Here is a 26,218-nt window from a genome sequence, read left to right as displayed (position 1 = left end):
AAGTCTGTCACTGTTCCCATTGTTTCCCCTTCTATTTGCCATGGAGTGATGGATCAGATGCCATGATCTTAGTTTCTTGAATGTTGAGTGTTAAGCCAGCTTTTTCACTCTCCTCTTTCACTTTCATCCAGAGTCTCTTTAGTTCTTCTTTGCTTTCTGTCATAAGGGTGGTGTCATCTGCATATCTGAGGTTATTGATATTTCTCCCAGCAATCTTGATTCCAGCTTGTGCTTCATCCAGCCCAGCATTTCGCCTGACGTACTCTGCATATAAGTTAAATAAGCAGGGTGACAATCTACAGCCTTCATGTACTCCTTTCCCAATTTGGAACAAGTCTGCTGTTCCATGTCCAGTTCTGACTTGCTTCTTGACCTGCATACAGATTTCTCAGGAGTCAGGTAAGGTGGTCTGGTATTCCCAACTCTTGAAGAATTTTCCAGTTTGTTGTGATCTCCCCAGTCAAAGGGTTTGACGTTATCAATAAAGCAGAAGTAGATGTCTTTCTGGAACTCTTGCTTTTACTATGATCCAACAGATGTTGGCAATTTGCTCTCTGGTTCCTCTGCCTTTTCTAAATCCAACTTGAATATCTGGAAGTTCATGGTTCACGTACTGTCAAAGCCTGGCTTGGAGAATTTTGAGCATTACTTTGCTAGCGTGTGAGATGAGTGCAATTGTGTGGTAGTTTGAGCATTCTTTGGCATTGCCCTTCTTTGGAATTGGAGTGAAAAGTGACCTTTTCCAGTCCTTTGGCCACTGCTGAGTTTTCCAAATTTGCTGGCATATTGACTTCAGCACTTTCACAGCATTATCTTTTAGGATTTAAAATAGCTCAACTGGAGTTCCATCACCTCCACTAGCTTTGTTCATAGTGATGCTTCCTGAGGCCCACTTAACTTTGCATTTCTGGATGTCTGGCTCTAGGTGAGTGATCACACCATCATGCTTATCTGGGTCATGAAGATCTTTTTTGTACAGTTCTTCTGTGTATTCTTGTCACCTCTTCTTAATATCTTCTGTTTCTGTTGGGTCCCTGCCATTTCTGTCCTTTATTGAGACCATGCATGAAATGTTCCCTTGGCATCTCTAATTTCCTTGAAGAGTTCTCTAGTTCTCTTCAGAAAAGCATGGCAGCTGGGAAATGAGGTCACAGTGCGTCTCAGGAGGCTCCATCCATGATGGGGGGCCTTCTCGCCCCCCAAGTCATTACAGGACTGGGGAGTCTCCTTCTCACACTAGAACACAGATATCTCATAGTTCTGAGGAAATGGTTTTCCATCTTTTTTTGAATTCAATTTCTTTCAATTTAAAAATCTCATCAAGGGACTTCCCTGGCAGTCCTGTGATTAAAATTGTGTGCTTCCAGCTCAATGGGTGTGGTTCAATTCCTAGTTGGAGAACTAAGATCCCACATACCACGTGGCATGGTCTAAAAAAAAGAAAGAAAGAAAGAAAGAAATCTCATCAAAAGGGAAAAACTCAACTTCTCATTTTCCTTTCCAAATTCCATTGCCAAAGGCTCTGGCCTTTTACCTTAATGAGTCCTGGGTAGTTCAGCCGTCAAGGCAAATCTATGTGTTTATTCTATGAGTCTCAGTGGACAAAGAGTTCCCCAAGTTTTGGTTGGGACCACAAAGTAGAACATGGGTTGATTTTGCGGATTTTGTTAACACAACATTGTAGTTGTCCTGTTTTACAAAGCGTATAGTGTTGAGACTTCCTGGCAGTCCAGTGGTTAAGACTCTGTGTTTCCAACACCAGGGACACAGGTTCGATTCCTGGCTATGGAATTAAGATCCAAAATGCCCTGCAGCAAGGACAAGATATATATGAAATGATAAATATGTATATATGATATAGTATCTATATCTATAAAGTATATAGTGCTTTCTTTCACTTTCTCTGAGAGGCTCTAAAACAGAGGCGAATGTAGCAGTCAAGCTAACCGTTTAGCAGGTATTTCATGGTGACCTTTGTGGCCATGAGAGAAATTCTGGCCTGGGGTTTATTCTTGAACTTTAGGGCTTAAACCTAAGTGCTTCCTCTTTTTAACTAATCCGCTTGAGAAAGACATGAAGTCACAAGCAGAGAGGAATAGCGGAGTGCACCGTGAGGAGCACAAAGATCCTGAAAGTTGTGGGTGATGAAGGGCCGGAGGGGGATGCATCCATTTCTGAATAGCGGCAAGGAGGGCCGTGTTAACACCGTGGACAGTCTCCATAGCACTGTTTGTGTTTTTGTTTCCTAGCCTTCTGGGAGAGCTCACTTCCAGGTAAGCCTCGTCACTGTCCTTCTCTGCTTGATTCCAGGGTCTGAAGGGGACAAACCTGGCGTTTAAAACAGGACAGTGAAATCCGGTTTCCCAGTGCCATGCTCAGCGACGTAGGGAAACTTGCCCGCTCACACTGTGCAAACCTTGGCTGACAGGTGTGAGGCTGGGACGTTTCGTGGAGGCTATAGCTGGGTCTGCCCCTGGATGAAGACACACACATAGATTAGACACACTCTCAGAAAACAGGCACAATCCATGCAGTTGCCCCTGTGTGTACGCACGTGTGTTCAGGGGTGAAATATACATAACCATTTTAACCTTTTAAACCCGTGCAGTTCAGGAACTTCCCTGGTGGTCCACTGGTTAAGATTTTGTGCTTCCAATGCAGGGGGCACAGGTTCAATCCCTGGTTGGGAAACTAAGACTCACACGCTGGTTGGTGCAACCAAAACAGAAAAAACACCAAACGACAGAGTTCAGTGGCATCAAGGACACTCGCAGAGCTGCATGACTGTCACGATTCTCCAGTTCTTGTACCCTCTGCCTGTCCGAAAAGGACACCCCGTGCCTCTGGAGCCATCTCTCCCACTCACCCCACTCACTGCTCGGCAACTGCTAATCTGCCTTCACTGTAGACTCGCCTCATTTGGACATTTCACGTGAACGGGATCAGGCAACACCTGTCCCCGCGGGACCAGCTTCCGCTCGGCGCGTTTGCAGTGCCCCTGTCTTCAGTGCTTCTCTCCCGTTTGTGGCTGAGATTCAGTCCACGGTGCGAGTGGGCCGCATTGTGCTCATCCATTCATTGTGGGTGGACCCTTGGCTTGTCTCCACCTTTGGGCCTTTGTGAATAGCGACGGCGGGCTTCTAAATCAGGCACACAGAGGCAGCAGGCAGACGCGTCTGAGGCAGGCGCTGGCCTTACATGCTCCGTCACTGACTCCTGTGGCCCCCCCTCCCGTGGAGCCAGGGCAACCTCTCTCCGAGGCCCCGGCCACACGGGCACCCACCAGGGCACCTTAGCAACAGATGAGATTTGACCAAAGCAGTGACCCCAGGGTGGGAGGCGGTGGGTCCTGGGTGAAACAGGGAGTAACCCTTGTCCCCTCCCCGACCCCCCGACCCCTTTCCATTCTTCCTGTGTCCAGATTTTCCTTCTGTCCCTTCCTGACTCCCTGCCCTCCTTTTTCTGTATAAATTCCAAGCTACCTCAAAGTCCTGTAGCTTCTGGAATTGGCTGGACTCTGCTCATCACAAGGGACTGCTCTCCACAAGACCCAGGTCTCCAGCATTGCAGGCAGATTCTTTACCTTCTGAGCCACGAGGGGAGCCCAGGTGGCACTAGTGGTAAAGAGATCGTCTGCCAATGCAAGAGACGTACGTTTGATCCCCGAGTTGGGAAGATCCCCTGGAGAAGGGCATGGCAACCCACTCCAGTATTCTTGCCTGGAGAATCCCATGGACAGAGGAGCCTGGGGAGGCTACAGTCCACAGGGTCTCAAAGAGTCAGACATAACTGAATTGACTTAGCATACACTATGTCCCTGGACGTCCCACTACTTAGCATGTCCCTGAAACTAATAACCAGGAGGAAGGGGGACCCCAAAATCCTGGCCGCCTCAGCCTCGTGCAAGTGGAGTTTCCGGACCACATTCCAGGGAATACATTTAAAAATCCCTTCCTGACCACTTCCTGATTTCTGGTTTGTTTTGTTTTGGATCTTGCTGAGTCCTCCTTCAGCTGAGGCCTGGGGATCTTTCTTGAAGCTCTGCAACCACAGCTCTCAGCTGTGCATTTACAACCATGTGCATTCTGACCGCTCTGCCTCCTTTGTTTCTAGTGAAGTGGCCACTGAGGTGCCGTTCCGCCTCATGCATCCTCAGCCAGAGGACCCAGGTCAGTCACGCCTTGTCTTGGCTTTCTCTAGTCCTTCGCCACCCGTGGATTTCTTACTTAGCCTCTGCTAGTTCTTCCTTGACCACATCTCTGGGCATGCGAGGTTGCTGGCCACATTCAAGTGCCCTGGGCCCTCCCAGAAACCAGGGCTCAGCGACTATGTCAGGGCGCTCGTCCAGTGGTCCAGGCGGTTTGTCCAGCTGCAGTGAGTGCCTGGAGGATGTAGCATCCTTGCTTGGATGCGGGCTATCTCGTTAGGTTTTGTTAGGAATGATTTAAAAGCAGACGCTTTGCTGTAAATAGGCTTGGGTTGAGACTTAAAGAAAATTCGGGCAAAAGATAAATTTGACAGCCTGAAGCTTTTGTGTTTCATTTGGGAGCATTAACAGGAATTTAGAAAGTGAGTGTTTTTGAGAGTGGCAGTTGTGATGAGAATACAGAAGTTACTAGAAACGAGGATCAGGCTGGTATCCTAATGCCTGGGCTCCTTTGAATGTCAATCCATTGGTTCTTGCATGGATGTTAAAACCAAATGAAGCCGTGGTTGTGCAGCTCTGTGAGCAAGCTAAAAGCCAGAGGGCTTTAGCTTGTAAAGCTGTGCATGTAAATAGGTGAATTGTATGGTACGTGGGTTGGACTTCTCCAGTGGCTCAGATGGTAGGGAATCTGCCTGGGATGCAGGAGACCCAAGTTTGATCCTTGGGTCGGGACGGTCCCTTGGAGAAGGAAATGGCAACCCACTCCAGTATTCTTGCCTGGAGAATCCCAGGGACAGAGGAGCCTGGCAGGCTGCAGTCCACGGGGTCACAAAGAGCGACTAAGCACAGCGCAGCACAGCTCTTTCGAAAGAGATAAGTGAACCAGCAAAATTAATATCGATGCAATCTCAGAAATTCTGAGGAAGAATTATCCACTGTGTGTTAAGGTGGCTTAGTTGGCAGGAAAGAAAATTGGACCTGTCTGGATGAGAACCCTCCAGAGTTATAGTAATTAAGAACATTTTAAGTAAAAGTGGTGTGAACAAGTGGGGTTTATTTTTCTTATATTTTATAAAAAGCCTTTCTACACTGATAGTGAGACGGCATTTAAACATCAGAATGAGCCCCCATAATCATTTTGGCTTTGTCTCAAAACTATTTTGTCTCAAAGTATGTCTTCCAAATATTTTGGATTCAAATACTCAATGTGCTTTGCCAAAAACTTCCCTTGGGGGAAAAACACACAGCCTAACCATATTTATTATTATTATTCATTTATGCTTGTGTCATTAAAGCACTATTTTAAACTCTGTGAGATTGAGATGCATTCTGGTCCCTTTCAAGGACATTTTAAAAGGCCGTTTTAAAACTATGACTGGAGGAGATGTCATCGCTGGTGTCAGATCCTTTTCTGGCCCTGTGAACAGACTTTAGGACTTCTCTTGGGGGAAGTGGGGTTATTCCTTTCCTGGGTATGACGTCTTCATGTTCCAGTCATTATGGCCCTTACAATGAGCATATTACAACATCAAGGCTAAGACAATGATCTTTCATACTGTCAGATTTCAGGGAGAAAGAACAAATTACCCCCACGGACTAGGGGTTCTGATTCCCTGAGGTTTATGCGTCCCAAGTTTGATTTGCAGATGCACGCTCATCTCTCTCTCACTAGCCTGGTCCCCGACTCCCTGAGTCTAGACGAGGAGATGCTAAATAGAGCAAGCATAAACTAGAGTTAAGAAGGCCTGCCAGGGCTAGAGGCCAAGTGATCTGTGTGCACTAAGTGCTAGAGAAATGCTACTGAGTTTTTACTGTCCTCTGTTTAGAGCATTCTTACAGAATTCAGGTGTTGACTCTCTTCAAGGCTGATGGTCGCACTTAGTATAATTTTATGCTCAGCACCGAAGGGGGGCATCCAGGATGGTTCTTGCCCAGTGTTGCTTTGACGCATCAGCCTCTTGGTAGGTCCCCTCACCCTCCAACAGCCACTGGGGTGCAGGTTCGCTGTCAAGTCCCAGGACTCACCCCTAGAGAGCAGGATGTGGAAGGTGGCCCCGGTGTACTTCCACATGGGAAGTGGGCTGTTAACAGCTCCCGGGGGCTCTGACCTGGACAGGGTCCAAAGGACATGTCGTAGGGAGAAAGGCTTTGAAAAGAGAAGCCCAGCCTCGGAGAGGGTGAGGTTAAGCAGGGAGAGGGTCTAGAGGTGAGGTTGTGGCTGTTCCGTCTGGGGAGGTGCAGGTTGCGGGGGCAACTTTTGGAGGAAACGATGGTTAAAAATGCAGGGAGAGGGATGTCCCTGGTGGCCCAGGGGCTAAGACTCTGTGTTCCCAATGCAGGGGGCCCAGGTTCGATCCCTGGTCAGGGAACCAGATCCCACATGCTGCAACTAAGACTCTGAGCAGCCAAATCAATAAATGACTATTTTAACAAAAACAACAAAAATGCAGGGAGAAAGGCCCTCTGAGGGGGACCTGGCCAAGAAGCAGGAATGACATGCACTTTCTATGAAATGCGTTTCTGGACCTTTTATTGCTCCACCTGTAAAGTGACCTATTGAAGGAAGAAGAGTTCTGCTAGACAGGACAGATGCTAACAGATGTCTCTCCTCTCTTCCACGCTCACAGATAGCGCCATGGAAAGGTGAGCACTGCCCGGCATTATCCCCGTTCTATGACCTCCTCTTCTGCAACCCTAGAGTGAGCCTTCACACTTGCATGTGTTTCTTCTTCTTCTTTTTTTGAAATGCAAGTGCCTGACTTAGGCTTTGATTGCCGAGGCATCCACTTCAAAGAGGCATCCACTCCAGCGACGGCTGTCTTGAATAGACACATTGCCAGCCCCAGGACTAGATCCCAGCCAGGCTGGCTCTCCCCACTGAGGCGCCTCTGTTGTAGAGATTTTGGTTGATTTCAGTAGCAGATCCTCCGAGCCACTTGTTCTTTTGTCTTGGTACGCTTTAAATTCCCCTCTCTTCTGTTTTAAAACTCACCAATAAAGAGTGAGCCCTCGAAACTCTAGAGCCCCCCTGCCTCAACCCCAATAAAGGCAGAACACCCCAGGCCCGTGTCCCTGAGCTCTCTTTATCCATGACTTTGCTGTGTGGTCCCAGGTGTGCTGTGTACCTTCCAGGTCCTGTAAGTAATAAACCTTTATTTTCTCAAAGTTTCCGGATGGTTATTGCTGAAGGGCGTCTTGCAATCCTAACAGGAACCACGAGGGCCGGGCCAGCCACAATAGTGGTTATTGATAGGCTAAGACCTGCACAAAAACACACCCCTTTGGCGGGGGGGGCGGGGGGGGGTTCTTTCTGTAGACGCCCCACCCTCTCAACACTGGTGCACGCCCTGGCTTTCCTTTTGCTCCCTACTATCCGGGCATGCACACATGTGGACACACGCACACATGTGCACGCACGCACACACACAGTTATCCCAAGCATGTATGTGTGCTGTGTGGGTTCCTTCACTGTTTCATATTTTTGTTTGCTAAAGCGATTTTACACGGAAAGCTAGGAGGAGGATGGCCTTGTCCCCCGTCGCATCAGTGGGAGAATCTTGATGGGTTCCTCTTGCAAAAGGAAGATCAAGAACCTTGTTTTTCCTCCAGATTTCATCACAAGCTCCAAAGAACATGCCTTGATCAAAATGTTCTTTGTTTTTATTTTAGTTTTCAGGATGAAAATTTTGTTTTTGAGGAGTTTGCTCGCCAAAATCTGAAAGATGCAGGAGAATATAAGGAAGAGAAGACAGACCAGGAGGCGGCTATGGATGAGTGAAGAGGCCGGCTCAGGACGTGGGATGCGGGGTTGCTAGCCACATGGTAGCTAGGGCTCCAAGTTAGCCCTTTAGTGACGCTAAATTCCAAAGTGTGGGTCTTTTTCACAGAAATAAAGTTTGTTCTGCCCTGGCTGTGAGTCAAGCTGACTTGTTGGGGAGGCTGAGTGAGTTAGTAACGCGCAAGGGGCAGCCTGGAGCCTGGGGGTGCGGGGGCATGGGAGAGTGGGTTGGGGGAGAAGAATCCGTTAAGGTTAGAAGGCACCCTGAAACCATGTGCTCACCCCACGGGGGGCTGGTGTGTCCCAGGCTTTCTCTAGGGCCTCTGGGGTAGGCTGTTTCCCTGGAAACTTGGGGAAGGGGGCGGTGCGGGGCAGTGTGTCTAGTGACCTGTGCTATCCTAGCTCCAGGGCACCCACGGAGCCTCCCCAGAGAAACAGGGCAGTGGACAAATGTGGGCAAAACTACTCTTCATCTCTGATTCAACTTTGGTGAAGAATCCACCTGCAATGAGGGAGACCTGGGTTCGATCCCTGGGTAGGGAAGATCCCCTGGAGAAGGGAAAGGCTACCCACTCCAGTATTCTGGCCTGGAGAGTTCCATGGTCTATACAGTCCATGGAGTCGCAAAGAGTCGGACACGACTGGGCACCTTTTTCACTTTCACTTTCACTTCACTTTGGATCCAAGTCCTGCTTGAGCTCTGGGTTGTTGGGTGTTTCTATTGAATGCAAGCAATGAAATTCGAGTTGACTGGTATAAAGGGGAAAAAAGGAATGCATTGGAAGGACTCAGAGTGGCTCAGAGAACTGACTTAAAGGAAAAGTCTGAGCTGCCACATCTGGGGTGGGTGGAAATCAGAGAAGCCCCAGGGGTCATGGCCCAGGAGCTCCGGGTCCTGCCCTCTGGGTTGGCCATTCACCCCTGGTGGCCTAGCACCAAATGCTCCTAGTCTCTGAGTCTCTGGTTCCGGTGTGCTATTCCTGGGAAGGAGACTCTGGCCCGACTTCGGCCAGGGGATCAATACCTCGGGGCCAGCGATGGCAGAGCCCAGCCCTGGGAATGGGTTGTCCTAGAAGAGGGGGTTCTCCGTGAGTCCCATGGGCTTCTTGGTTAGACTGCCTTCACTGGGTTTGGGCATTGAAGGGGTCAGGGAAAGGAAAGCTTGTGTCCAGGAGGAAAGTGAAGCTGAAGAAGAAGATGTAACAGAGGTGATGCCGGGGCCCTGTCTTTCCAGAGTCCTCTTCTTGGCCCGTGGTACCCCAGCCTTGGGGTCTGCTGCTGATGGCAGAGAGACTGAATGGCTCTCTTGGTGCCCACGGAGGGCCTGGGGGATGTGTGGACCCCCTGGTCCATGCCTCAAGGGAATAGGATGAAAGGGGATTGGAGCGTTCTACACAGTTTAACCCATTCACAGGAAGGGTGAGGGTGGACAGGAGGGGGCCATTGTGGGCTGGACACTCAGGGTCAGGTCTCCAGGACCAAGAGCAGAGGCAGAGGACCAGAGTGGGAAGGCCCCACACCTGGGTTTGTTTGGCACGATTCCAGGCTGTCTGTGTCCTGGGGACTGGGATTTAGATTGGAGGCTCTCCTCAGGAACCTAGGATGGGATCCCATACTCACAAATCAAAGTCTGAACTTGAGCGTTGAATAGGAGGCTTTCCGATATTGACAGCAATGAGGAGTCATTTCTGGAGAAGAGCTAATTACAATACAGGCAGAAAACTGGGCCTTTGGCCTGTGGGTGAGCAGGGTTGGACCCAACCTCCCTGTCATTTTTTTCTGCCTTGCTAAGGGAACAGTAAGCAGGCTGCCATTCCAGCCACACCCCTGTCTCAGGACACAGGGTTGGAGGAACGCTCCTCTGGGGATCAGAGCCCTTCCGCTGCCTGCCCACTGCCCAAGCCCACAAGTTGGCTGTGGTTGGCTCCTGCTGGAGATCCTGGGCAAGACGGCGACCTGGGACTGTGCCCGGCGGGGATGGTGAGAGGATCAGTCACTCGGTTCCTGCATTGCTCGACCCCAGGATATCCTAAGTCAGCGTGGACAGTAATAGGCTGGACCTTTGAAAGCGTGTGGGTGTGAGAGCCAGAGAGGAAGGCCAATCCCCGGAGAACAAAGGTCAGAACAGCCCTGGCCCTTCAGGTTATTTTGGTAACAAAACGCCTGACTTTCGCGTGCTGGCTAGTTTACCATCTGCGGCTGGCCACCCCCGTGAGAATTCTGGGGTGGGAGCAGGAAGTAAGCCACCGCTGCCTGACCAGGATAAGGAATCTTGCCTGGCCGAGCCTGTGCACCAGGGATGTGTCTGCTTGGCGTGCAGACCCCTGGCATTGAGAGGCAGGATGTCCGTGTGCAGGTTGGATGGGCGGGCCAGGGCTTTCTAGGTACGTGCGGTGGGAGACACAGGGTGCCAGGGAGCTGAGGGTGTTGCAGGGAGAAAGCGGGGTCTGAGAACTTGGGGCAAAGTTTGCAACCTGCAACCAAAGGGCTGGAGAAGTAGGGATCGCTGCTGTTTTTTGGGTATCTGCACCATGCTTGGGAAGCACCAACCATGCCTCCCATTCATTAGATGAGAAAACTGCAGTTCAGAGAGGTTATATCCCTTACTCAAGGTCACAAAGCTAGTGAGAGTTGGAGTCAAGACTTAAACTCTGGTTTCCTGGAGTCGATAAGAATCAGAACTCTCCTCACAACAATTTTTTTTTTTTTTGGCTGCACCACATGTCATATGAGACTTTAGCTCCCTGACTTGGGATCCAACTTGTGCCCCTAGAGTGGAAGTATAGAGTCTTAACCACTGGACTGCCAGGCAGTTCCCTTCACTCGTCTTTTGATGCTGAATCTGTATATGAGAGTTTGAACGGGAGGAAGGGGAAGATTGGCATTTATGATTCAACAAATGGCTGCCCTGAAGTTTTTTTTAAGTTGAAAATATTAATATTATTGAGGTAGTTATAGATTCACATGCAGTAGTAGGAAGCAATACAGAGGGATTCCCCAAAGGTAACATCTTGCAAAACTATAGCTGATACCATGACCAGGAAATTGACACTCACACAGTCCATCCATCTTTTTCATATTTCCCCCATTTTAGTTTTTACTTGCATTCATGTGTGTGTGTGTGTCTTTTATCATGTGTAGATAACTTCTTTTTAGAGCATCTGTTTTCCTATTCCTCTAAGATTTTTCACTGCTTGCCTCCCAGTCTAACCTCACGGCCCTAAGGGTCTAGTTTACTGATCCTCGGCAGGTGGGCAGGGAGGGGGCTGGAGGTGGCCGCATTTGGAAATGTATGGGGGGCAGCATTTGGTGACATGGGTCCCCCGGGGCCAGGGAAAGTTTATGTCACACACAGCGAAGAAATCTCCTGCTCCAGATGTCAGTCATCACCCTAGTTCAGGGTAAAACAATTCCCATGTTTTCAAGTGCACCGTTTTATCCATTCTAACATGAATCGGTTCTTTCTGACAGGAGGTGCACTTCTGCACTGACAGGTCGAGAAAAGAAAGATTAGGTTGGATGTGAAGTGTGTTATTACTGCCACCTCGAATATGCCCTTAAGGTGGGGTAGACTCGGGGAGCAGCGTATTGTTAGCGATGATTCATAACGTGACTCACTCCATCAGGAGGCGCCCGGTGACTGTGCGCTTACAGGCACCACCTCGGGGGAGGTCTCCAAGGGAACAGCTCAGCAGCTACCCGGGAACACAAAGGCTTCTTCGATCATCAGAGAAAATATGCCAGTTATGTGCCTCTGATTGCAGAACAGAATACAGTTCTTACTAAGCCTAATACTCTTTCTTAAAATATACTTTATTTTCAAATAGTTTTAGATGTACAGAAAAGCGGCAAAGTACAGTAAGTCCCTCCACACGCTGTGTCTCCTAAATCATTAACATCTTATACTAGGATAGTACATTGGCCACACCGAATGTGTCAACATGTGTGTGTGTGTGTGTGTGTGTGTGTGTGTGTGTGTGTTAGTTGCTCAGACTGCCCAATTCTTTGCGAACCCATGGACGGTAGCCCACCAGTGTCCTCTGTTATGGAATTCTCCAGGCAAGAATACTGGAGCAGGTAGCCATTCCCTGCCCTAGGGATCTTCCCCACCCAAGGGATCGAAGCCAGGTCTCCTGCATTACAGGCATATTCTTTACCATCTGAGTCACCAGGGAAGCCCTAGAATGCATCAATATTGACACATTATTATTAAGCGGAAAGTACATTCTTTATTCAGATTCCCTTAGCTTTTAACCTACTATCCTTTTTCTGTTCCAAGATCCCACATGACATTTGGTGGTCACGTTTCCTAAGGCTCTTGAGGCTGTGACAATTTCTAGGACTTTTTCATTATTGCAAATAGACTCCTCTCCAGCCAGATTCCACCTCCCAACTCTGTCTTGAGTTCACATCTATGCCCTTGGCTTTTCACCTCTGAAATGATGGATTCTGGATCCCAGGTACCCCATGAGCATCCAAAAGATATAGGCAACAGCACTGTCCCTCCCAACACCCCTAGGTTTTTGCACTTATGTATCACACTATACGGTTATTGTCTTCCCAAGTAGTGTTAGTGGTAAAAATTAACCCACCTCCCAATGCAGGAGACTTAAGAGATACGGGTTTGATCCCTGGGTCAGCAAGATCCCCTGGAGAAGGAAACAGCAACCCACTCCAGAATTCTTGCCTCGAGATTCCCAAGGACAGAGGAACCTGGTGGGCTACAATTTATGGGGTCTCAAAGGGATGGACATGACTGAAGTGTCTTAGCATGGCCATGTTGCAAGTAATGGATATAAAATCACTAGTCTCTGTGGAGAGGCAGGACAGCTTTCCCTCTGTGCCCTTATCAGCCAGCTCCTTGCTGTCATAACACGGTACCACAGACCTGGGAGCCTAAGCAACAGGACTTATTTTCTCAGGATTCTGGAGGCCAGCAGCCTGAGGTCGAGGTGTGGCCAGATTCTTCTGAAGCCTTCCTCCTCGGTTTGCAGATGACTTCTCTCTGTGTCTTCATGGGGTCTTCCCTTGGGCCCTGCCTGCCTCCACATTTCTTCTTACAAGGACGCCAGCTGTACTGGGTGAGGGCCGTCCCAGTGGCCTCATTTTAACTTAATTACTTCCTTAAAGACCCTGGCTGCACACACACTCACATTCTAAGGTCCCAGGGGATTAGGGCTTCAATGTATGGCTGTTGGGGGACACAAGTCAGCCCCTAACAAGACCCTTCTCTGCTCCTTCTTTGAGCTTCAGCTTCCTAGGAAGCCTAGCCCTAGAGGGTCAAGGACTTCGCACTGACATGGTCCAAGTGAAGTTCTGCCTCTCTTGCCTTCCTTGGGAGAGGTTTCTGAACCTCAGGACTTCATCTCTAGAACGAGACCATCAAGCTTGCTCTGGGGGACTCATGTGCAGACTAGAATTGCTGGTCAAGTGTTCGGCATGTGCCCAGTGGTTCGTCAATGGGACTCATGCACTCCTGCATTGGCAAGCTTTCTGCCACCAAGGAAATGTTCTATCTTGTGCGGCCCTGGGTGGTAGCAGCTAAACTGCATTTACCTACTGAGCAGCTGAAATGTGGCCAGTGCTGCCGAGAAACTGAAAATTAATTTTAATTAATTGAAATAGAATTGGAAATAGCCACGTGTGGCTAGTGGGTACAGCAGTGGGCAGTGTAACCAGTGGACCAGGGGCCCCCCAGCCTGTCCCTGTGCCATGCCCTGTCCTGGCTGTGAATCCATTCCCCTGGCCATGTCCCCCTATTATATGTACTTTGTGGCCCCCAGGGGTGGTGGGTCTCCTGTATTTTGCCTCTGGAAAGCAACACCTTGTGCGGTGGGGGCCAGAGCATGCTGACCAGCAGGAAGGACAGGAGCCACTTTGTCCCTAGTAGCAGCCCTTTGAAAGGGCAAGGGGACAATTGTGTAGCTCCACAGTACTGCAAGGACATGACTTAGCAGCTGAACGACAACAGTACCTCAGAATGTACTGCATTTGGAAGTAGGGTCTTTAAAGGGGATTTGTCCTTCCGTTCAGTTCAGTTGCTCAGTCATGTCTGAGTCTTTTCCACCCCATGGACTGCAGCACACCAGGCTTCCCTGTCCATCACCAACTCCCTACTCAAACTCATGTCCATTGCTTTGGTGATGCCATCCAACCATCTCATCCTCTGTCGTTTCCTTCTCCTCCTGCCCTCAACCTTTCCCAGCATCAGCTTGTCCCTCTGAGGTGGTGCCAAATCCTTCTCCACCTCGATGTGCCAAAGGGTGGCAAAACCTCAGCTGATGTCACCTCCTCAGCTTCACTCCCACCCACCCAGCATCAGCAGTCTTAGCCGGGAAGGAGGTGGCAGTGGCGATGGTGGTGCTCAGTCATGTCAGACTCTTTGCGACCCCTGTAGCCCACCAGGCTCCTCCGCCCATGGGATTTCCCGGGCAAGAATCCGGGAGTGGGTTGCCTTTCCTCCTCCAGGGGATCTTCGCCACCCAGGGAGGGAACCCTTATCTCTTGCATCTCCTGCACTGGTAGGCAGATTCGTTACCACTGTGCCACCTGGGAAGCCCTGCTGGGAAGGAGGGCCTTATCCTAAATGGACTCTGCCTCCCTCCTAGCGATCACTCTGCCCGGAGTCAATTTCTCTCTCTCCACAGCCATCCGGGGCAGCCACCGGATCCATTACTTCAAAGCCTGGATCATAGACCTCAGCTTTGTGACCTAGTCCCTGCCCCAGGATTCAGATAGCTCAAGGGCTTCCAGTTTCCCTCAGTTCAGTTCACTCGCTCAGTTGTGTCCAACTCTTTGAGACCCTATGGACTGCAGCACACCAGACTTCCCTGTCCATCACCAACTCTCCTAGTTTACCCAAACTCATGTCCATCGAGTCAGCGATGCCATCCAGCCATCTCATCCTCTGTGGTCCCCTTATCCTCCTGCGTTCAATCTTTCCCAGCATCGGGGTCTTTTCAGGACTCAACCTAAAAAGCCCAAGCGCCTTATCAGGTGAACAAAGCCAGGTCTGACCTGTACGCCCCTAGGCTCATCTCTTTGAGAGTTTTCTTTCCTTTAGGCTACAGTGTCCCTTTTTCCTAGAAATGTGTTCTTTCTTGCCTACAGGCCATTGCATCATCTCATCTCTTGGCCCCCTCACCTGCCCCACCCCACCCGAACAGGGTTCTCCGGTCAGGGATAACCCCTGCTCACATTTTCCGTCTCACGTTAAACATTTCTGCAGGAAGCCTTCTCAGATGGAACCGTGTATCTGTGTTCCGGTATCCCAGAGGCCCGCGCTAGTATTTTCTTCCTGGCATTTGTGCACACATACACGCATCCACTCGCGGTGCAACCAAGTGCCAGGCGCAGCTTTAGATGCTGGCGACACAAGGCGGGACAAGAAAGAAACGGGGGCCGCCTGCAGGTCACTTCCATTCTTGAAGGGGAAGATTAAAGCTTTAAAAAAGTGAAGACAGAAACAAACAAACAAACAAAACACACAATTTGTGTCCTAGGAAGAACAAGCAGACGCTAAATTCTGGGCATCCGACACTACAGGTGGGGGCGAAGGGGCGCGGGAGCTGGGCGCGAGTCCTCTCTGCGCGCGCGCGCGGGCGCCCGGCAGGGGGCGCGGAGGGGGCGGAGCTGGAGACCGCGCGGCCGGGCCCCGCCCCGCCCACTAGCCCCGCCCCCGCGAGACCCCGCCCCCGGCCCGGCCCGGCCCCCGGCCCCGGCCCCGCCCCCGCCCGCTGTGCGCGCGCTGGCCGGGCAGCATGGCGGCGGCGGCGGGCGCCCCTCAGCCGGGTCCGCCGCAGCCGCCTCCGCCGCCGCCGCCCGAGGAGTCGTCGGACAGCGAGCCCGAGGCGGAGCCCGGCTCCCCCCAGAAGCTCATCCGCAAGGTGTCCACGTCGGGCCAGATCCGCCAGAAGGTGAGCCGGCGGCGGCGGCGGCCCGGGCGCGCGCCCCTCAACGCCGCGGCAGCCCCGTGAGGCCCGCAGCCCGGCCGGAGCGGCTGCCCAGGCCCAGCCCGGCCCCGGCCTAGGGTCCCGCCGGGCGCTGCTGCCCACACGGGGCGCGCTCCGTCGGGTAACGGGGCTGGGCGACGGGGCTGGGCGCGTTCACCCCCACCCCGGGCGGGGCGGCAGCGGCGGGGACCCCGGGGCCTGGGGGCGCAGGTGGGCACCGCGCGGGGGCCGGGCGGGCGGGGCGCTCGGCGGGGTGGGCCGCGAGCACCCGGAGGGCAGGCCTTACAGGCTGAGGGGGCGAGCTCACCAGAAACGGGGGCTCCAGGCTGCGCCCCGCCGGCGAGCGCAGCCGGACCGCGGCTTCTGCACGGAATTTCTGAGCACCGAGAGGGCTGGATCCCGCTGGGAGCTCTGCGCTCACCTGTGTGATTCCCGCCCCTCCCCCCGCCCCCCCGCGAGAAACACGGTTGGAACCGGGTGTGGGGGTTCCTCCCTCCCCTTCCCTCTCCTCGCGTGGTTTTTCGTGCGGGAAAGGGCCAGAGATGCACGTCCCCCGACCGTCTCCCTCTCTCTCCCTGGGCGAGCTGGGGACCAGGGGCTTGTCCCTGGCTGCGCACCCCGCTTGGCACCTCGCTCTGTACGGAGAACTCCGGGCTCGGAGTGTTAGCTGCAGAAAGACGCATTTCCTTTCCGCAGGAGTAAAGTTGCACCCTTTGTTTTCCCCTCGCGGTTTCCGTTGCCCACTGCTTGGGGTGGGGGTGGGGGGTTGCTACAACAGGTGAGCCCTGTTGTGTTAGCGCGCGGCTTCCTCGGGCAGGTGGTTGGACAGGTGGCTGAGGGCAGGCGGGGTCCGTGGGCAGCCCCGGGCTGGCAGACTTGCTCATCCCGCTGCGGTGCGCTTTTCCTCTGCCGCCAGCGAGTTCAGCTGGTACTTTTACCGTGGGAGCCATTTCTGGCTTAATCATCTTCTCTCGGCCTCTGATACCTCTGTGTGTGTGTGTGTTGTGTGTGGGGGTAATCTTCGGCCCTAACGTTACAAACACGTTTATTGTGAAGTGCTCCAGTTATTCAGCACGTAGGTATTGAACACCTTCTTTGTTCCAGGTGTTAACAGTCGGAGTAGTAATTATAGTGGTAGTCATTCCCCAGTGCTTACTGCGTGCCAGGCAACTTTTCTTGGGTTAGCTTGACAGCACTTGACATGGGTTAACTTATTTAGCACCCATTGTGTTGGGTGTGATCTGTCATCCTCTTCTCTCTCTTTTTTTAAAATTTTATTTTAAACTTTTTATTTTGTATTGGGGTATAGCCGATTAACAATGTCATGATAGTTACAGGGGAAACAAGGAAGGGACTCAGCCATACATAGACATGTATCCATTCTTCCTCAAACGCCCCTTGCATCCAGGCTGCCCTGTAACGCGGAGCAGAGTTCCCTATAGTAGGTCCTTGTTGGTGATCCATTTTAAATAGAGCAGTGTGTGCAAGTCCACCCCAAACTCCTCGAACTGTCGTTTTCCCCTCCCCCACCAATCCCCGCCGACCACAAGTTGGTTATCTAAGTGTCATGCCCTTCTTACACAATTGGAGGTGGAGAGGGTAAGTGTCACTGATAGGAACTGTGGGTCTGGATCTGAATTATCGTCAGGAACCCAAGATGGAAGGCAGTTTCTCCATTTGGGGGTTCCCAGGCTGTAGGGGATGGACACGTGTCCACACGACAGGATGATGTAGTAATGCTGTGGGAACTCTGAGGACAGAGAATCCAACTACCCCAGGAGGCAGGATCTTGAGGGAAAGAGTTTGTCAGAAATTAAGGAAGAGAAGGACTTCCCACATAGATGAATGGCTCCAGGTGGCTCAATAATGCAGAATCCGCCTGCCAGCGCAGGAGACACAGGTTCAGTCCCTGGGTCGGGAAGGTCCCCTGGAGAAGGAAGTGGCAACCCGCTTCAGTATTCTTGCCTGGGAAATCCCATGGACAGAGGAGCCTGGCGGGCTATAGTCCATGGGGTAACAAAAGTTCAGACACGACTTTAGTGACTGAACAACAACATCTACAGGTTTAGGGACACCTGGGAATGGTCAGAGGTGAGGGGGTCAGATTGAGAGGAATGAAGAAGAGGCTGGAAAAGCAGATCAGGCTGGATTTTGAAAGGATAGGCCTGGAGCTGGGTTTTTGGCCTTAGGCAAGAGGCAGCCACTGAGGGTCATTCAGAGCATGAGAGGGATGGGTCACGTCTGCTTCTGGAAAGATCTCCCAAGTAGAGCCCTCATTGGTACTGATGGGAGTGGTTCTCTCCTGCTGCTTGGTCCTTGGGCATGGCGTGTGCCCAGTATGGAGTGGATCATTTATAGCTTAGATTTATATCTATAAACTATAGATGTATAGCTTAGTAAGATTTGAGTTCTCAGAGATTCCACTGTTTGTCCCGCATTCTGTGCTTCAGGAGGCTCCCCTGCCCCCTTAAAACAATAGCTGTTATACCAGCTGTTCTGGTTGAGGAGGAGTGATGGGTAGAGTGTTAAAAATACACCCCGAGGACTTGGGTTTCTGAATGCAGCCACATCTGCTGTACAAACAGCTTAAGGCTGAGTTTTCTTTTGTGTTGTTAGAGATTGATGGAATGTGAGGTTTGCTGTGCGTGCAGTGGCTCTCAACCTCCAGATCAGCCATTCAGAAAATTCCTCTGCTATACATAGTGCACAGAGGAAATATCCAGAATAGTATGGGGTGTCATTCGGAATTCAGAAAAGGATCTACCCACTTTAAGGATGTGAAGCAGAGGGAGTTCATTCAGTGTAGGGAAGTGGTCGTACAGGTGGTGAAAAATTGAGAACGCAAACAGTGGGCAGTGAGGCAACCCTGCCACGAGGAAGCAGATGGGAAACCACTGCCACCCTGGAGCCAGAGGACCTGGGGAGGAGGCCGTGTTTCAGACCCGAGAAGCACCTACCCCTCACCAGGGGCAGGGACCACCGTGGGCCATCTGGCGGTGGCTGGAGACTCACCCCCCCCGCCCCCCGTCCCCCCAACCCCGTCCTGCATGGGAACCTAGCCCGTGGGGATTCAGCCCCTCTGCAGTTTGGAATAGAGCAGAAGAGTGAGGAAGGGAACTGAGGACAAGCTGGCCCAGGATCAGAGCTGTATGTGTGTCATTTTTGCACTGAAATATTAGTCCCGTTGCAAGCTAGAGCTATCTTAATGGAAAAAGAAAAGGCAGTATCTTACAACAGTTCCTCTCAAAATTTTCATGTGCTGATCGGTTCCCTGGGGATCTTGATAAAATGCAGTAGGTCTGGCAGTGGGGGTTGAGATTCTGCATTTATCACCTCTCAGGTGATGCTGCTGCTGCTGGTTCATGGACCAGACTTTGAGAAACAAGACCTTAATGACCTATGTATAAAGTGTTAGTTGCTCAGTTGTGTTCGATTCTTTGCGACCCCAAGGACAGTAGCCTTCTGCCTATGGAATTCTTCGGGCAAGAATATTGTAGTGGATTGCTATTCGCTTCTCCAGGGTACCTTCCTGACCCAGGGATTGAACCCTGGTCTCCTGCATTGCAGGCAGATTCTTTACTGTTTGAGCTACAGGGAAGTCCCTTTACCATTTGAAGTGAAGACGTTAAGTGAAGTTGCTCAGTTGTGTCTGACTCTTTGCGACCCCGTGGGCTGTAGCCTACCAGGCTCCTCCGTCCATGGGATTCTCCAGGCAGGAGCACTGGAGTGGGTTGCCATTTCCTTCTCCAGGGGAGCTTCCTGACCCAGGGATCAAACCCGGGTCTCCTGTATCGCAGGCAGACGCTTTACCCTCTGAGCCAGCAGGGTGCTACCGTTTGAGCTCCGGTAAGTTGAGATTTGGGATGGTCATTTATTAGTTTCCCATTTCACGGATGTCTCACATTTTCATATGTTCTAACTGCCTCCAGCAAACACATTGCTTCTTTTCATTTCCTACTGCAGTACGCAGTATTTTCTAGGATCACATAGCTAGTGTGAGAGATAGAAAATGGAACTCATACTCTGGTAAATTAATTTGCTAACACATTGTCAGGTGTTCTGAAATTTGAGTAGGTAACTCTGATTCTGTGAAGCCTTAACAGTTCAGATAGGGCTTAATTTAAGTTTTTTTTTTTTTTAAAGTTAACGTTTTTGGCTTTGTGCATTAAATATTCCTGATTTCAAATTGAAAAACAGTATTTCTTCCATTGTGAAATAAAGACTAGTAGAGATTAAGTAAAATGTTCAAGTTGTAAAACACTTAAAACAGCTTTACTGAGATAAGATTCACATACCATATAGCTCACTCATTTAAAGTGTACAGTTCAGTGGTTTTTAGTATATTCACGGTTGTGTAATCATCACCACAGTTAATTTTAGAACATTTTCATCACCCCCAAAAGAAACCCATAACCATTAGCGTTCACTCCCCATTTCCTCCCAACTTTCTCAACCTTAGGCAACTGCTAGTCTGCTTTCTATTTTGTGGATTTGCTGATTCTGGACATTTTGTATAAAAGTAGTATGTGGTATGTGCGCTCTCTGTCTGGCTTCTTTCACTTAGTATAATGTGTTCAAAATTTATCCTCGTTGTGGGCTGTGCCAGTACTTTTTCTTTTATTGCTGAATAATGTACCATTGTGTGGACATACTACATTTTTTTTACATTCATCAGTTGATGGACATTAGGGTTATTTCTACTTTTTGCCTATTCTGGTTGCTGCTGCTGTGAACATTCATGGACATATTTCTGTGTGGACATATGTTTCTTTCTGGTTTTATAGACCTAAGAGTTGATTTCCTGGGTCACATGGTAATTCTGTGCTTAGTCTTTGAGAAACTGCCAGACTGTTTTCCAAAGTGGCTGCACCATTTTCCATTTTCACCAGCAAGGTATGAAGGTTCCAGTTTCTCCACGTCCTCAATTGTTTTATCTTTTTGATTATAGCTTTCCTAGTGGGTGTGACGGAGAAGGCGATGGCACCCCACGTCCATGGAAAATCCCATGGACGGAGGAGCCTGGTGGGCTGCAGCCCATGGGGTTGCGAAGAGTCGGACACGACTGAGCGACTTCCTTTTCACTTTTCACTTTCATGCATTGGAGAAGGAAATGGCAGCCCACTCCAGTGCTCTTGCCTGGAGAATCCCAGGGACGGGGGAGTCTGGTGGGCTGCCGTCTGTGGGGTCGCACAGAGTCAGACACAACTGAAGCGACTTAGCAGCAGCAGCAGCAGTGGGTGTGAAGTGGAGTGGAAGGGTTTTTAAAGCTAGTGTGTAGCAATATTTGAGTTTAAACTGTGGTGTCAAATGGAGTTGATTCACATCCTGCTTGCCTCCGTATGAGTCACGTGATCACAATCAAGTCTCTAAACCTCTTAAGACCTGGCTTCTTCATCTGTGAATGGGAAAATACTAGTTCTTGGGTAAGCAATGGTTACAGTCAACATCAGGTGTGTGTTCCTGAGCCTCAATTTCCATATCTGTAAAGTAGCGACGATAGTAATAGTTCTCAGGTCTGTGAAATAGAAATAATTCATAAATCAAATGGAATAGTCTGTGCAATACTGATCTAGTATTGTGCCTGCATATTAAGAGCATTCAGTAAATGGTTGCTATTATGATTATTTCTGTCTTTCTGATTGTTCACTTTTTATATCTTTAATAGTAGCCATCTCCCAGAATCCCTCGTCCCCGAGTTCAGGCTGACCTGGGTGCGTCTTCATTTCTCACACCCAGAATAGCAAATAGAAACGAATCTGGTGGACAATTAACAGTGAATATCTTTTGAAAAAACTGGGCATACCACGGGCTAGGTGTTGTTTTCCTTATTTCACAGATTCAGTTTAGCTCAGCCAGTAGTGGACACTTTAACTTTGTTTGGTGTGCTGGGCACTTGGGGTACCTTCTTGAACGGCAAAAAACACTCCTAGAGCTAATAGTCTGAAGACAGACGTTAACAGGATAATTGCATAGCGACTGTAGGGCTCTTTAGGTGACGAGTGGACTCTAAATCAAATGTCTGCTCACTCTGTAAAAGAAAGAGGAGGAAGATTTGGACCCAAAGGTGCATACAGGGAAATGGCCATGTGAAAACAGCTCATGATTTTGAGCTGTGCTCTCACAAATTAGGGACCTGGGGTTGTTAGAAGAGGTTTTGTTAATAGATGCAACCCCTTCTGGATCCTTGGAGGGAGTGTGGCCCTGCTGACACCTTGCCTCCGGACGTCCAGCCTCCTGCCCTGGGTTTAAGCCTCCCAGTGTGGGGCCTTGGTTATGGGGCAGCCCCAGGAGACTGACACAGGGCATATACCGACTCTGAAGGGCATGCCGGGTGGCGGAGCTCTGGGAGGCAGTCAGACATGTCTCAGGAGCTGAGGAATTAGGATCTGTCACGAGGCGGCAGTGGCGGGTGAACTCCCTTCACTTGGTCTGGAATCCTGAAAAGCAGCTTCCTAGGAGTGAGGAGGATTAGAATTAGGACTTCCACGGGGCTGCAGCCCCGGTCCACATCATGTCAGGTCAGGTCTCTGACATAAAGTTCATGCCAGAGTCCGTGCTGTCTTCAGCAGACGAAACTGCAGTCCTCCAGTTATTTTCACAAGCCGTCTGTAAATTCGCTGTTCCGTGTTCAGTGAAGAACAGACACATGGGAGGTAAGGCCACATGAATTAAACCCAACAGAAACAGCAGACTATAAAGACAGATTAACAGGGACTCCAGACATCACAGGTTTTAAAATAACTGTGCTTACTATGTTTAAGGAGATAAAGGCCAGATTGAGAATTTTGGCAGAGAACTGGAAACTAAGAAGGAACCAAATGAAAATTCTAAAACTGGAAAATGTAACAATCGGAGTTAAATTCTCAAAGGAACGGTGGAATAGACATGGCTGAAGGAGGAATTTAGTGGCCCAGAAGACAGCTCAAAAGAAAATACCCACTAGAAATCCTGGAGACATTAGAAAAAAAAAGCAGAAATTAGCAGATAGGGCAGGAGTCAGATAACAGTGAAAAGGTCTTTTATGAGAAAATTGGGGAGAAACAACACTTATAAAGATAATGCCTGAGAACTTCCTGAAACTATTAAAAGACACCACCCACAGATTCACTAGCCCTGTGAACACAAAGAAAACCACACCTGTCACTTCATAATAAAACTGCTGAAAACCACAGATGTAGAGGAGGCTTGAGAGCAAGGAGAGACAGATTATCCTCAGAAGAGCAGCAGTCAGGTTGACAGCTGTGTTCTTAACAGAAACCATGGAAGCAGGAGAAATGTAAGTGCTGAAAGAAACTTACTGCTAACCCGAATTCTTACTCAGTCAAAAGATCCTTCAGAAAATAAAGCCGAAGTAAAGACATCTTCAAATAAACAGAATCAGTCTTTTTTGTGCGCAGACCGGTAATGAAAGAAACGTCAAGTGGGGTTTTTGTTTGTGTCTGGCCGGAGGAAGATGGTCCTTGGTGAGAGTTTAGTGTTTCAGCAAGGAATGAAGAGCTACAAAAAGGGCACCTGTGTGGGAAACACTGAATGATCACCTGTTAAAATTAATAATATCTTTGGGTTTAAAATATATGTAGAGTTAAAATACATAGCAGTGGCCTGCAAGTCAGAAAGAAGGTACATGGAATAAAACTGTTTAAAGTTTTCCTTGAATTTTCAGGAAAAGAGCCAATTAATATTAGACAAGTCAGGAATATATATTGTCATCTGTGCAGCAGTCACTAAACTGTGAAGGGTGATGTGCTCTCTAAGCAGAAAGGCAAGAGAAATTGAATAAAAGAAATGCCAAATCTGAAAGAAGGCAGAAAAGGAGACAAAAAGGAAAGGGAAGGATTGGGAATTTGGGGTTTGCAGGTGCAATGTACTGGGGATAAACAGCAAGGTCCAGTTGTATGGCACAGGGATATGCCGTGATAAACCATAACGACAGAGAATGCTTATAACAGAATCACTTTGCTGTATAGCAGAGATTAGCACAACACTATAAATCAGCTATAATTTAATAATTTTTTTTTAAAGCAGGGGAGAAAAGGGAACATTGAGTAAGTGGAACAAAGAGAAAGCAGACAGTAAGTGGACAGGCTGAAATCCCTGTGTATCAGTGATCCTGTGAAATGTAAGCAAACTCGATTCTTTCAGTTGAAAGTCAAGATTGTCAGGCAGGTAAGAAAACAAAAGCAAACTAGGTTATTTAGACGAAACATGTTTAAAACAAAAGGATATAAAAAGATGGAGAGTCAAAGGATGGGGCAAAAATGCTGTGCTGCAGACCAACCAAAAGGAAGTTGCTGCAGTGTTTCAGTGTTGGACAAATCGGCTTTGAAGGAAGGATTTATTATTAGAGATAAAGATGTAATACTGATAAAAGATAAAAGGTTTATTTCAGATATGATTTAAAATCTATATATCTAGTGTGATTTAACAATTTTTAGAAGAAAAATTAATACTGTGTTATGGAAATAAATCTATGATCATGTGGGTTTTTTTTTTTTTTTTAAAATTCAGCTGTGTCACACCTTGGCTGTGGCATGTGGGATCTTCCACTGCGGCCCATGGACTCTCTGGTTGTGGTGCACTGGCTTAGCTGCTCTGCGGCACGTGGGAGCTTAGTTCCCGGGCCAGGGATCAAACCTGAGTCCCCTGTACTGCAAGGCAGACTCTTAACCACTGTGCCACCAGGGAAGTCCCCATAGTGGCATATTTTAAACAGACCTGTTGCAGATGGTTATGGTAAGCAGACAAAAATTTGTAAAAATACAGAAAAATTGAGCAGCCGAGTACTAAGCTTGACTTAATGGACGTATAGAGAACACTACCAATTAATTGGAGAATTGAAATTCTTTTAAAAAATCCAAGATGTATTGGTCATAGTCTGCTATGTTCTAGCCGCAAGGCAGTTCTCAACAACTTTAAAAAGGAGTGAAATTATACAGACTGTGGTATTCTCTAACAACAGTGGAATTAAGCTAGAAATCAATAAAATGAAAACCCCTGTGTATCTGGAAATTTAGAAATTTGTTTCTAAGTAACATTATGAGTCAAAGCTAGAAAATATTTTTAGTTGAATGATAGAAAAAATATATCAGTGTAACTAATGGGATACAGCTGAAGTCATCTTTAGAGCAAGGTTTATAACTTTAAATGTACTTATGTTACCAGAGGAAGACTGCTGAAAATCCATGAGCCAGGCTGTATATCAGGTGGTTAGAAGAGAAGTAGCAACATGTTAGACTCAAAAGGAAGGCAGTAATGAAGAGCAGAATCCAAGGAAATGAAAAGCATTCACTAGAAAAGATCAACAAAGGCAAAAGTTGATTCTTTGGTAGGAAAAAAAAATGTGATGAAATTGATGAACCCCAGCAGGATTAATCAAGGAAAAATACAGAAGGCAAATAAACAGTGTTAGGAATGAAAAAGGGACATCACTGAGCAGGTATTATAAACAACTTTATACAAGTAAATTTGAAAATTTACTTGTATGGCTTCCCGCCATCTTTGGCCTGGCTTGTTCTAACCAGTTCTGGAGGGCTCCTGTAAGGCAGGGATAACACTTCTCAGGTATGTTCCCTCAAGGGAAGGGGAGGATTAGAGCCTGAGGCTAATACTTATGGTAGCAAATGCAGGAGAAACATCTTGATAAAAACTCAACATTCATTCCTACCCAAATTGGAAAGGGGAGAGAGATGTCGGGGAGCTTTCCCTACAGGGCCACGTAGAAAGTATTTCAGGCTTTGTGGCCATATACTCTTTCTGAGGCAGATACAGAGTGAGAGCAGCTAGAGGCGGCATGGGCGTGGCTGCATTCTTACAGAGATAGGTGCCGGGCTGGATTTGCTCGAGGGCAGCCTTGGAGCCCCTGGGTTGGGGAAGATCCTGAGTTTATTTATTTACGCCTGAATTTATGCTGATAGGAGATTCCCTGGTGGCTCAGATGGTGAAGCATCTGCCTGCAATGCGGGAGACCCGGGTCCAGTCCCAGATCCCCTGGAGAAGGAAACCTACTCCAGTACTCATGCCTGGAAAATTCTATGGATGGAGAGGCCTGGTGGGCTACAGTCCATGGAGTCGCAAAGAGTTGGACACGACTGAGCGACTTCACTTTCATTTTATGCTGGTAAAGACCAGATAAGTTAGACCTAAGATCTTTCAGTCTTACTGTCCAACTTCCCTGGTCCAAGTGGGACTGGAGATTTTGAGTTATAAAAACCCGTTTTAGCAAGGAGATTTGGGGAGATTCTGGGTTGGCGAATGCATTAATATGCTGGGAGGGTGGTACACCCAGAGAAGGCATGGATGTGCCCCCTTCCCACCCCTAATACCTTGCCCTGTGTCTTCCAT

At 49.0% G+C, this 26,218-nt stretch overlaps 2 protein-coding genes across 5 annotated transcripts in view; both read left to right on the top strand.

Annotated features, from left to right (window-relative positions):
• SAG (S-antigen visual arrestin) overlaps positions 1–8,003 on the top strand; it is a 30,870-nt gene extending 22,867 nt beyond the window's left edge. Inside the window, exons 12-15 of one of the 3 annotated variants that reach the window (XM_005678742.2) lie at positions 2,250–2,273; positions 4,114–4,169; positions 6,775–6,790; positions 7,817–8,003. In XM_005678742.2, coding sequence (XP_005678799.1) covers positions 2,250–2,273; positions 4,114–4,169; positions 6,775–6,790; positions 7,817–7,925 — 205 coding nt within the window. In that variant the 3' untranslated portion in view covers positions 7,926–8,003. Of the gene's footprint in view, positions 1–2,249; positions 2,274–4,113; positions 4,174–5,018; positions 5,025–6,774; positions 6,791–6,899; positions 7,310–7,816 lie in introns of those variants that run through there. The other 2 variants (XM_005678744.3, XM_005678743.2) reach the window with 2 other exon arrangements.
• The window catches only part of DGKD (diacylglycerol kinase delta), a 114,741-nt gene continuing 104,189 nt past the window's right edge, over positions 15,667–26,218 (top strand). The window contains exon 1 of one of the 2 annotated variants that reach the window (XM_018041036.1): positions 15,667–15,841. In XM_018041036.1, the coding sequence (XP_017896525.1) occupies positions 15,686–15,841 (156 nt within the window). In that variant the 5' untranslated portion in view covers positions 15,667–15,685. The remainder of the gene's footprint in view (positions 15,842–26,218) is intronic. The other variant, XM_018041043.1, reaches the window with a different exon arrangement.

Source organism: Capra hircus, chromosome 3 (genome assembly GCF_001704415.2).
Source record: "Capra hircus breed San Clemente chromosome 3, ASM170441v1, whole genome shotgun sequence".
NCBI classification, from domain to species: domain Eukaryota; kingdom Metazoa; phylum Chordata; class Mammalia; order Artiodactyla; family Bovidae; genus Capra; species Capra hircus.
The sequence above is the reverse complement of the archived record's forward strand: the minus strand, read 5'-3'. Positions and strand labels throughout refer to the sequence as shown.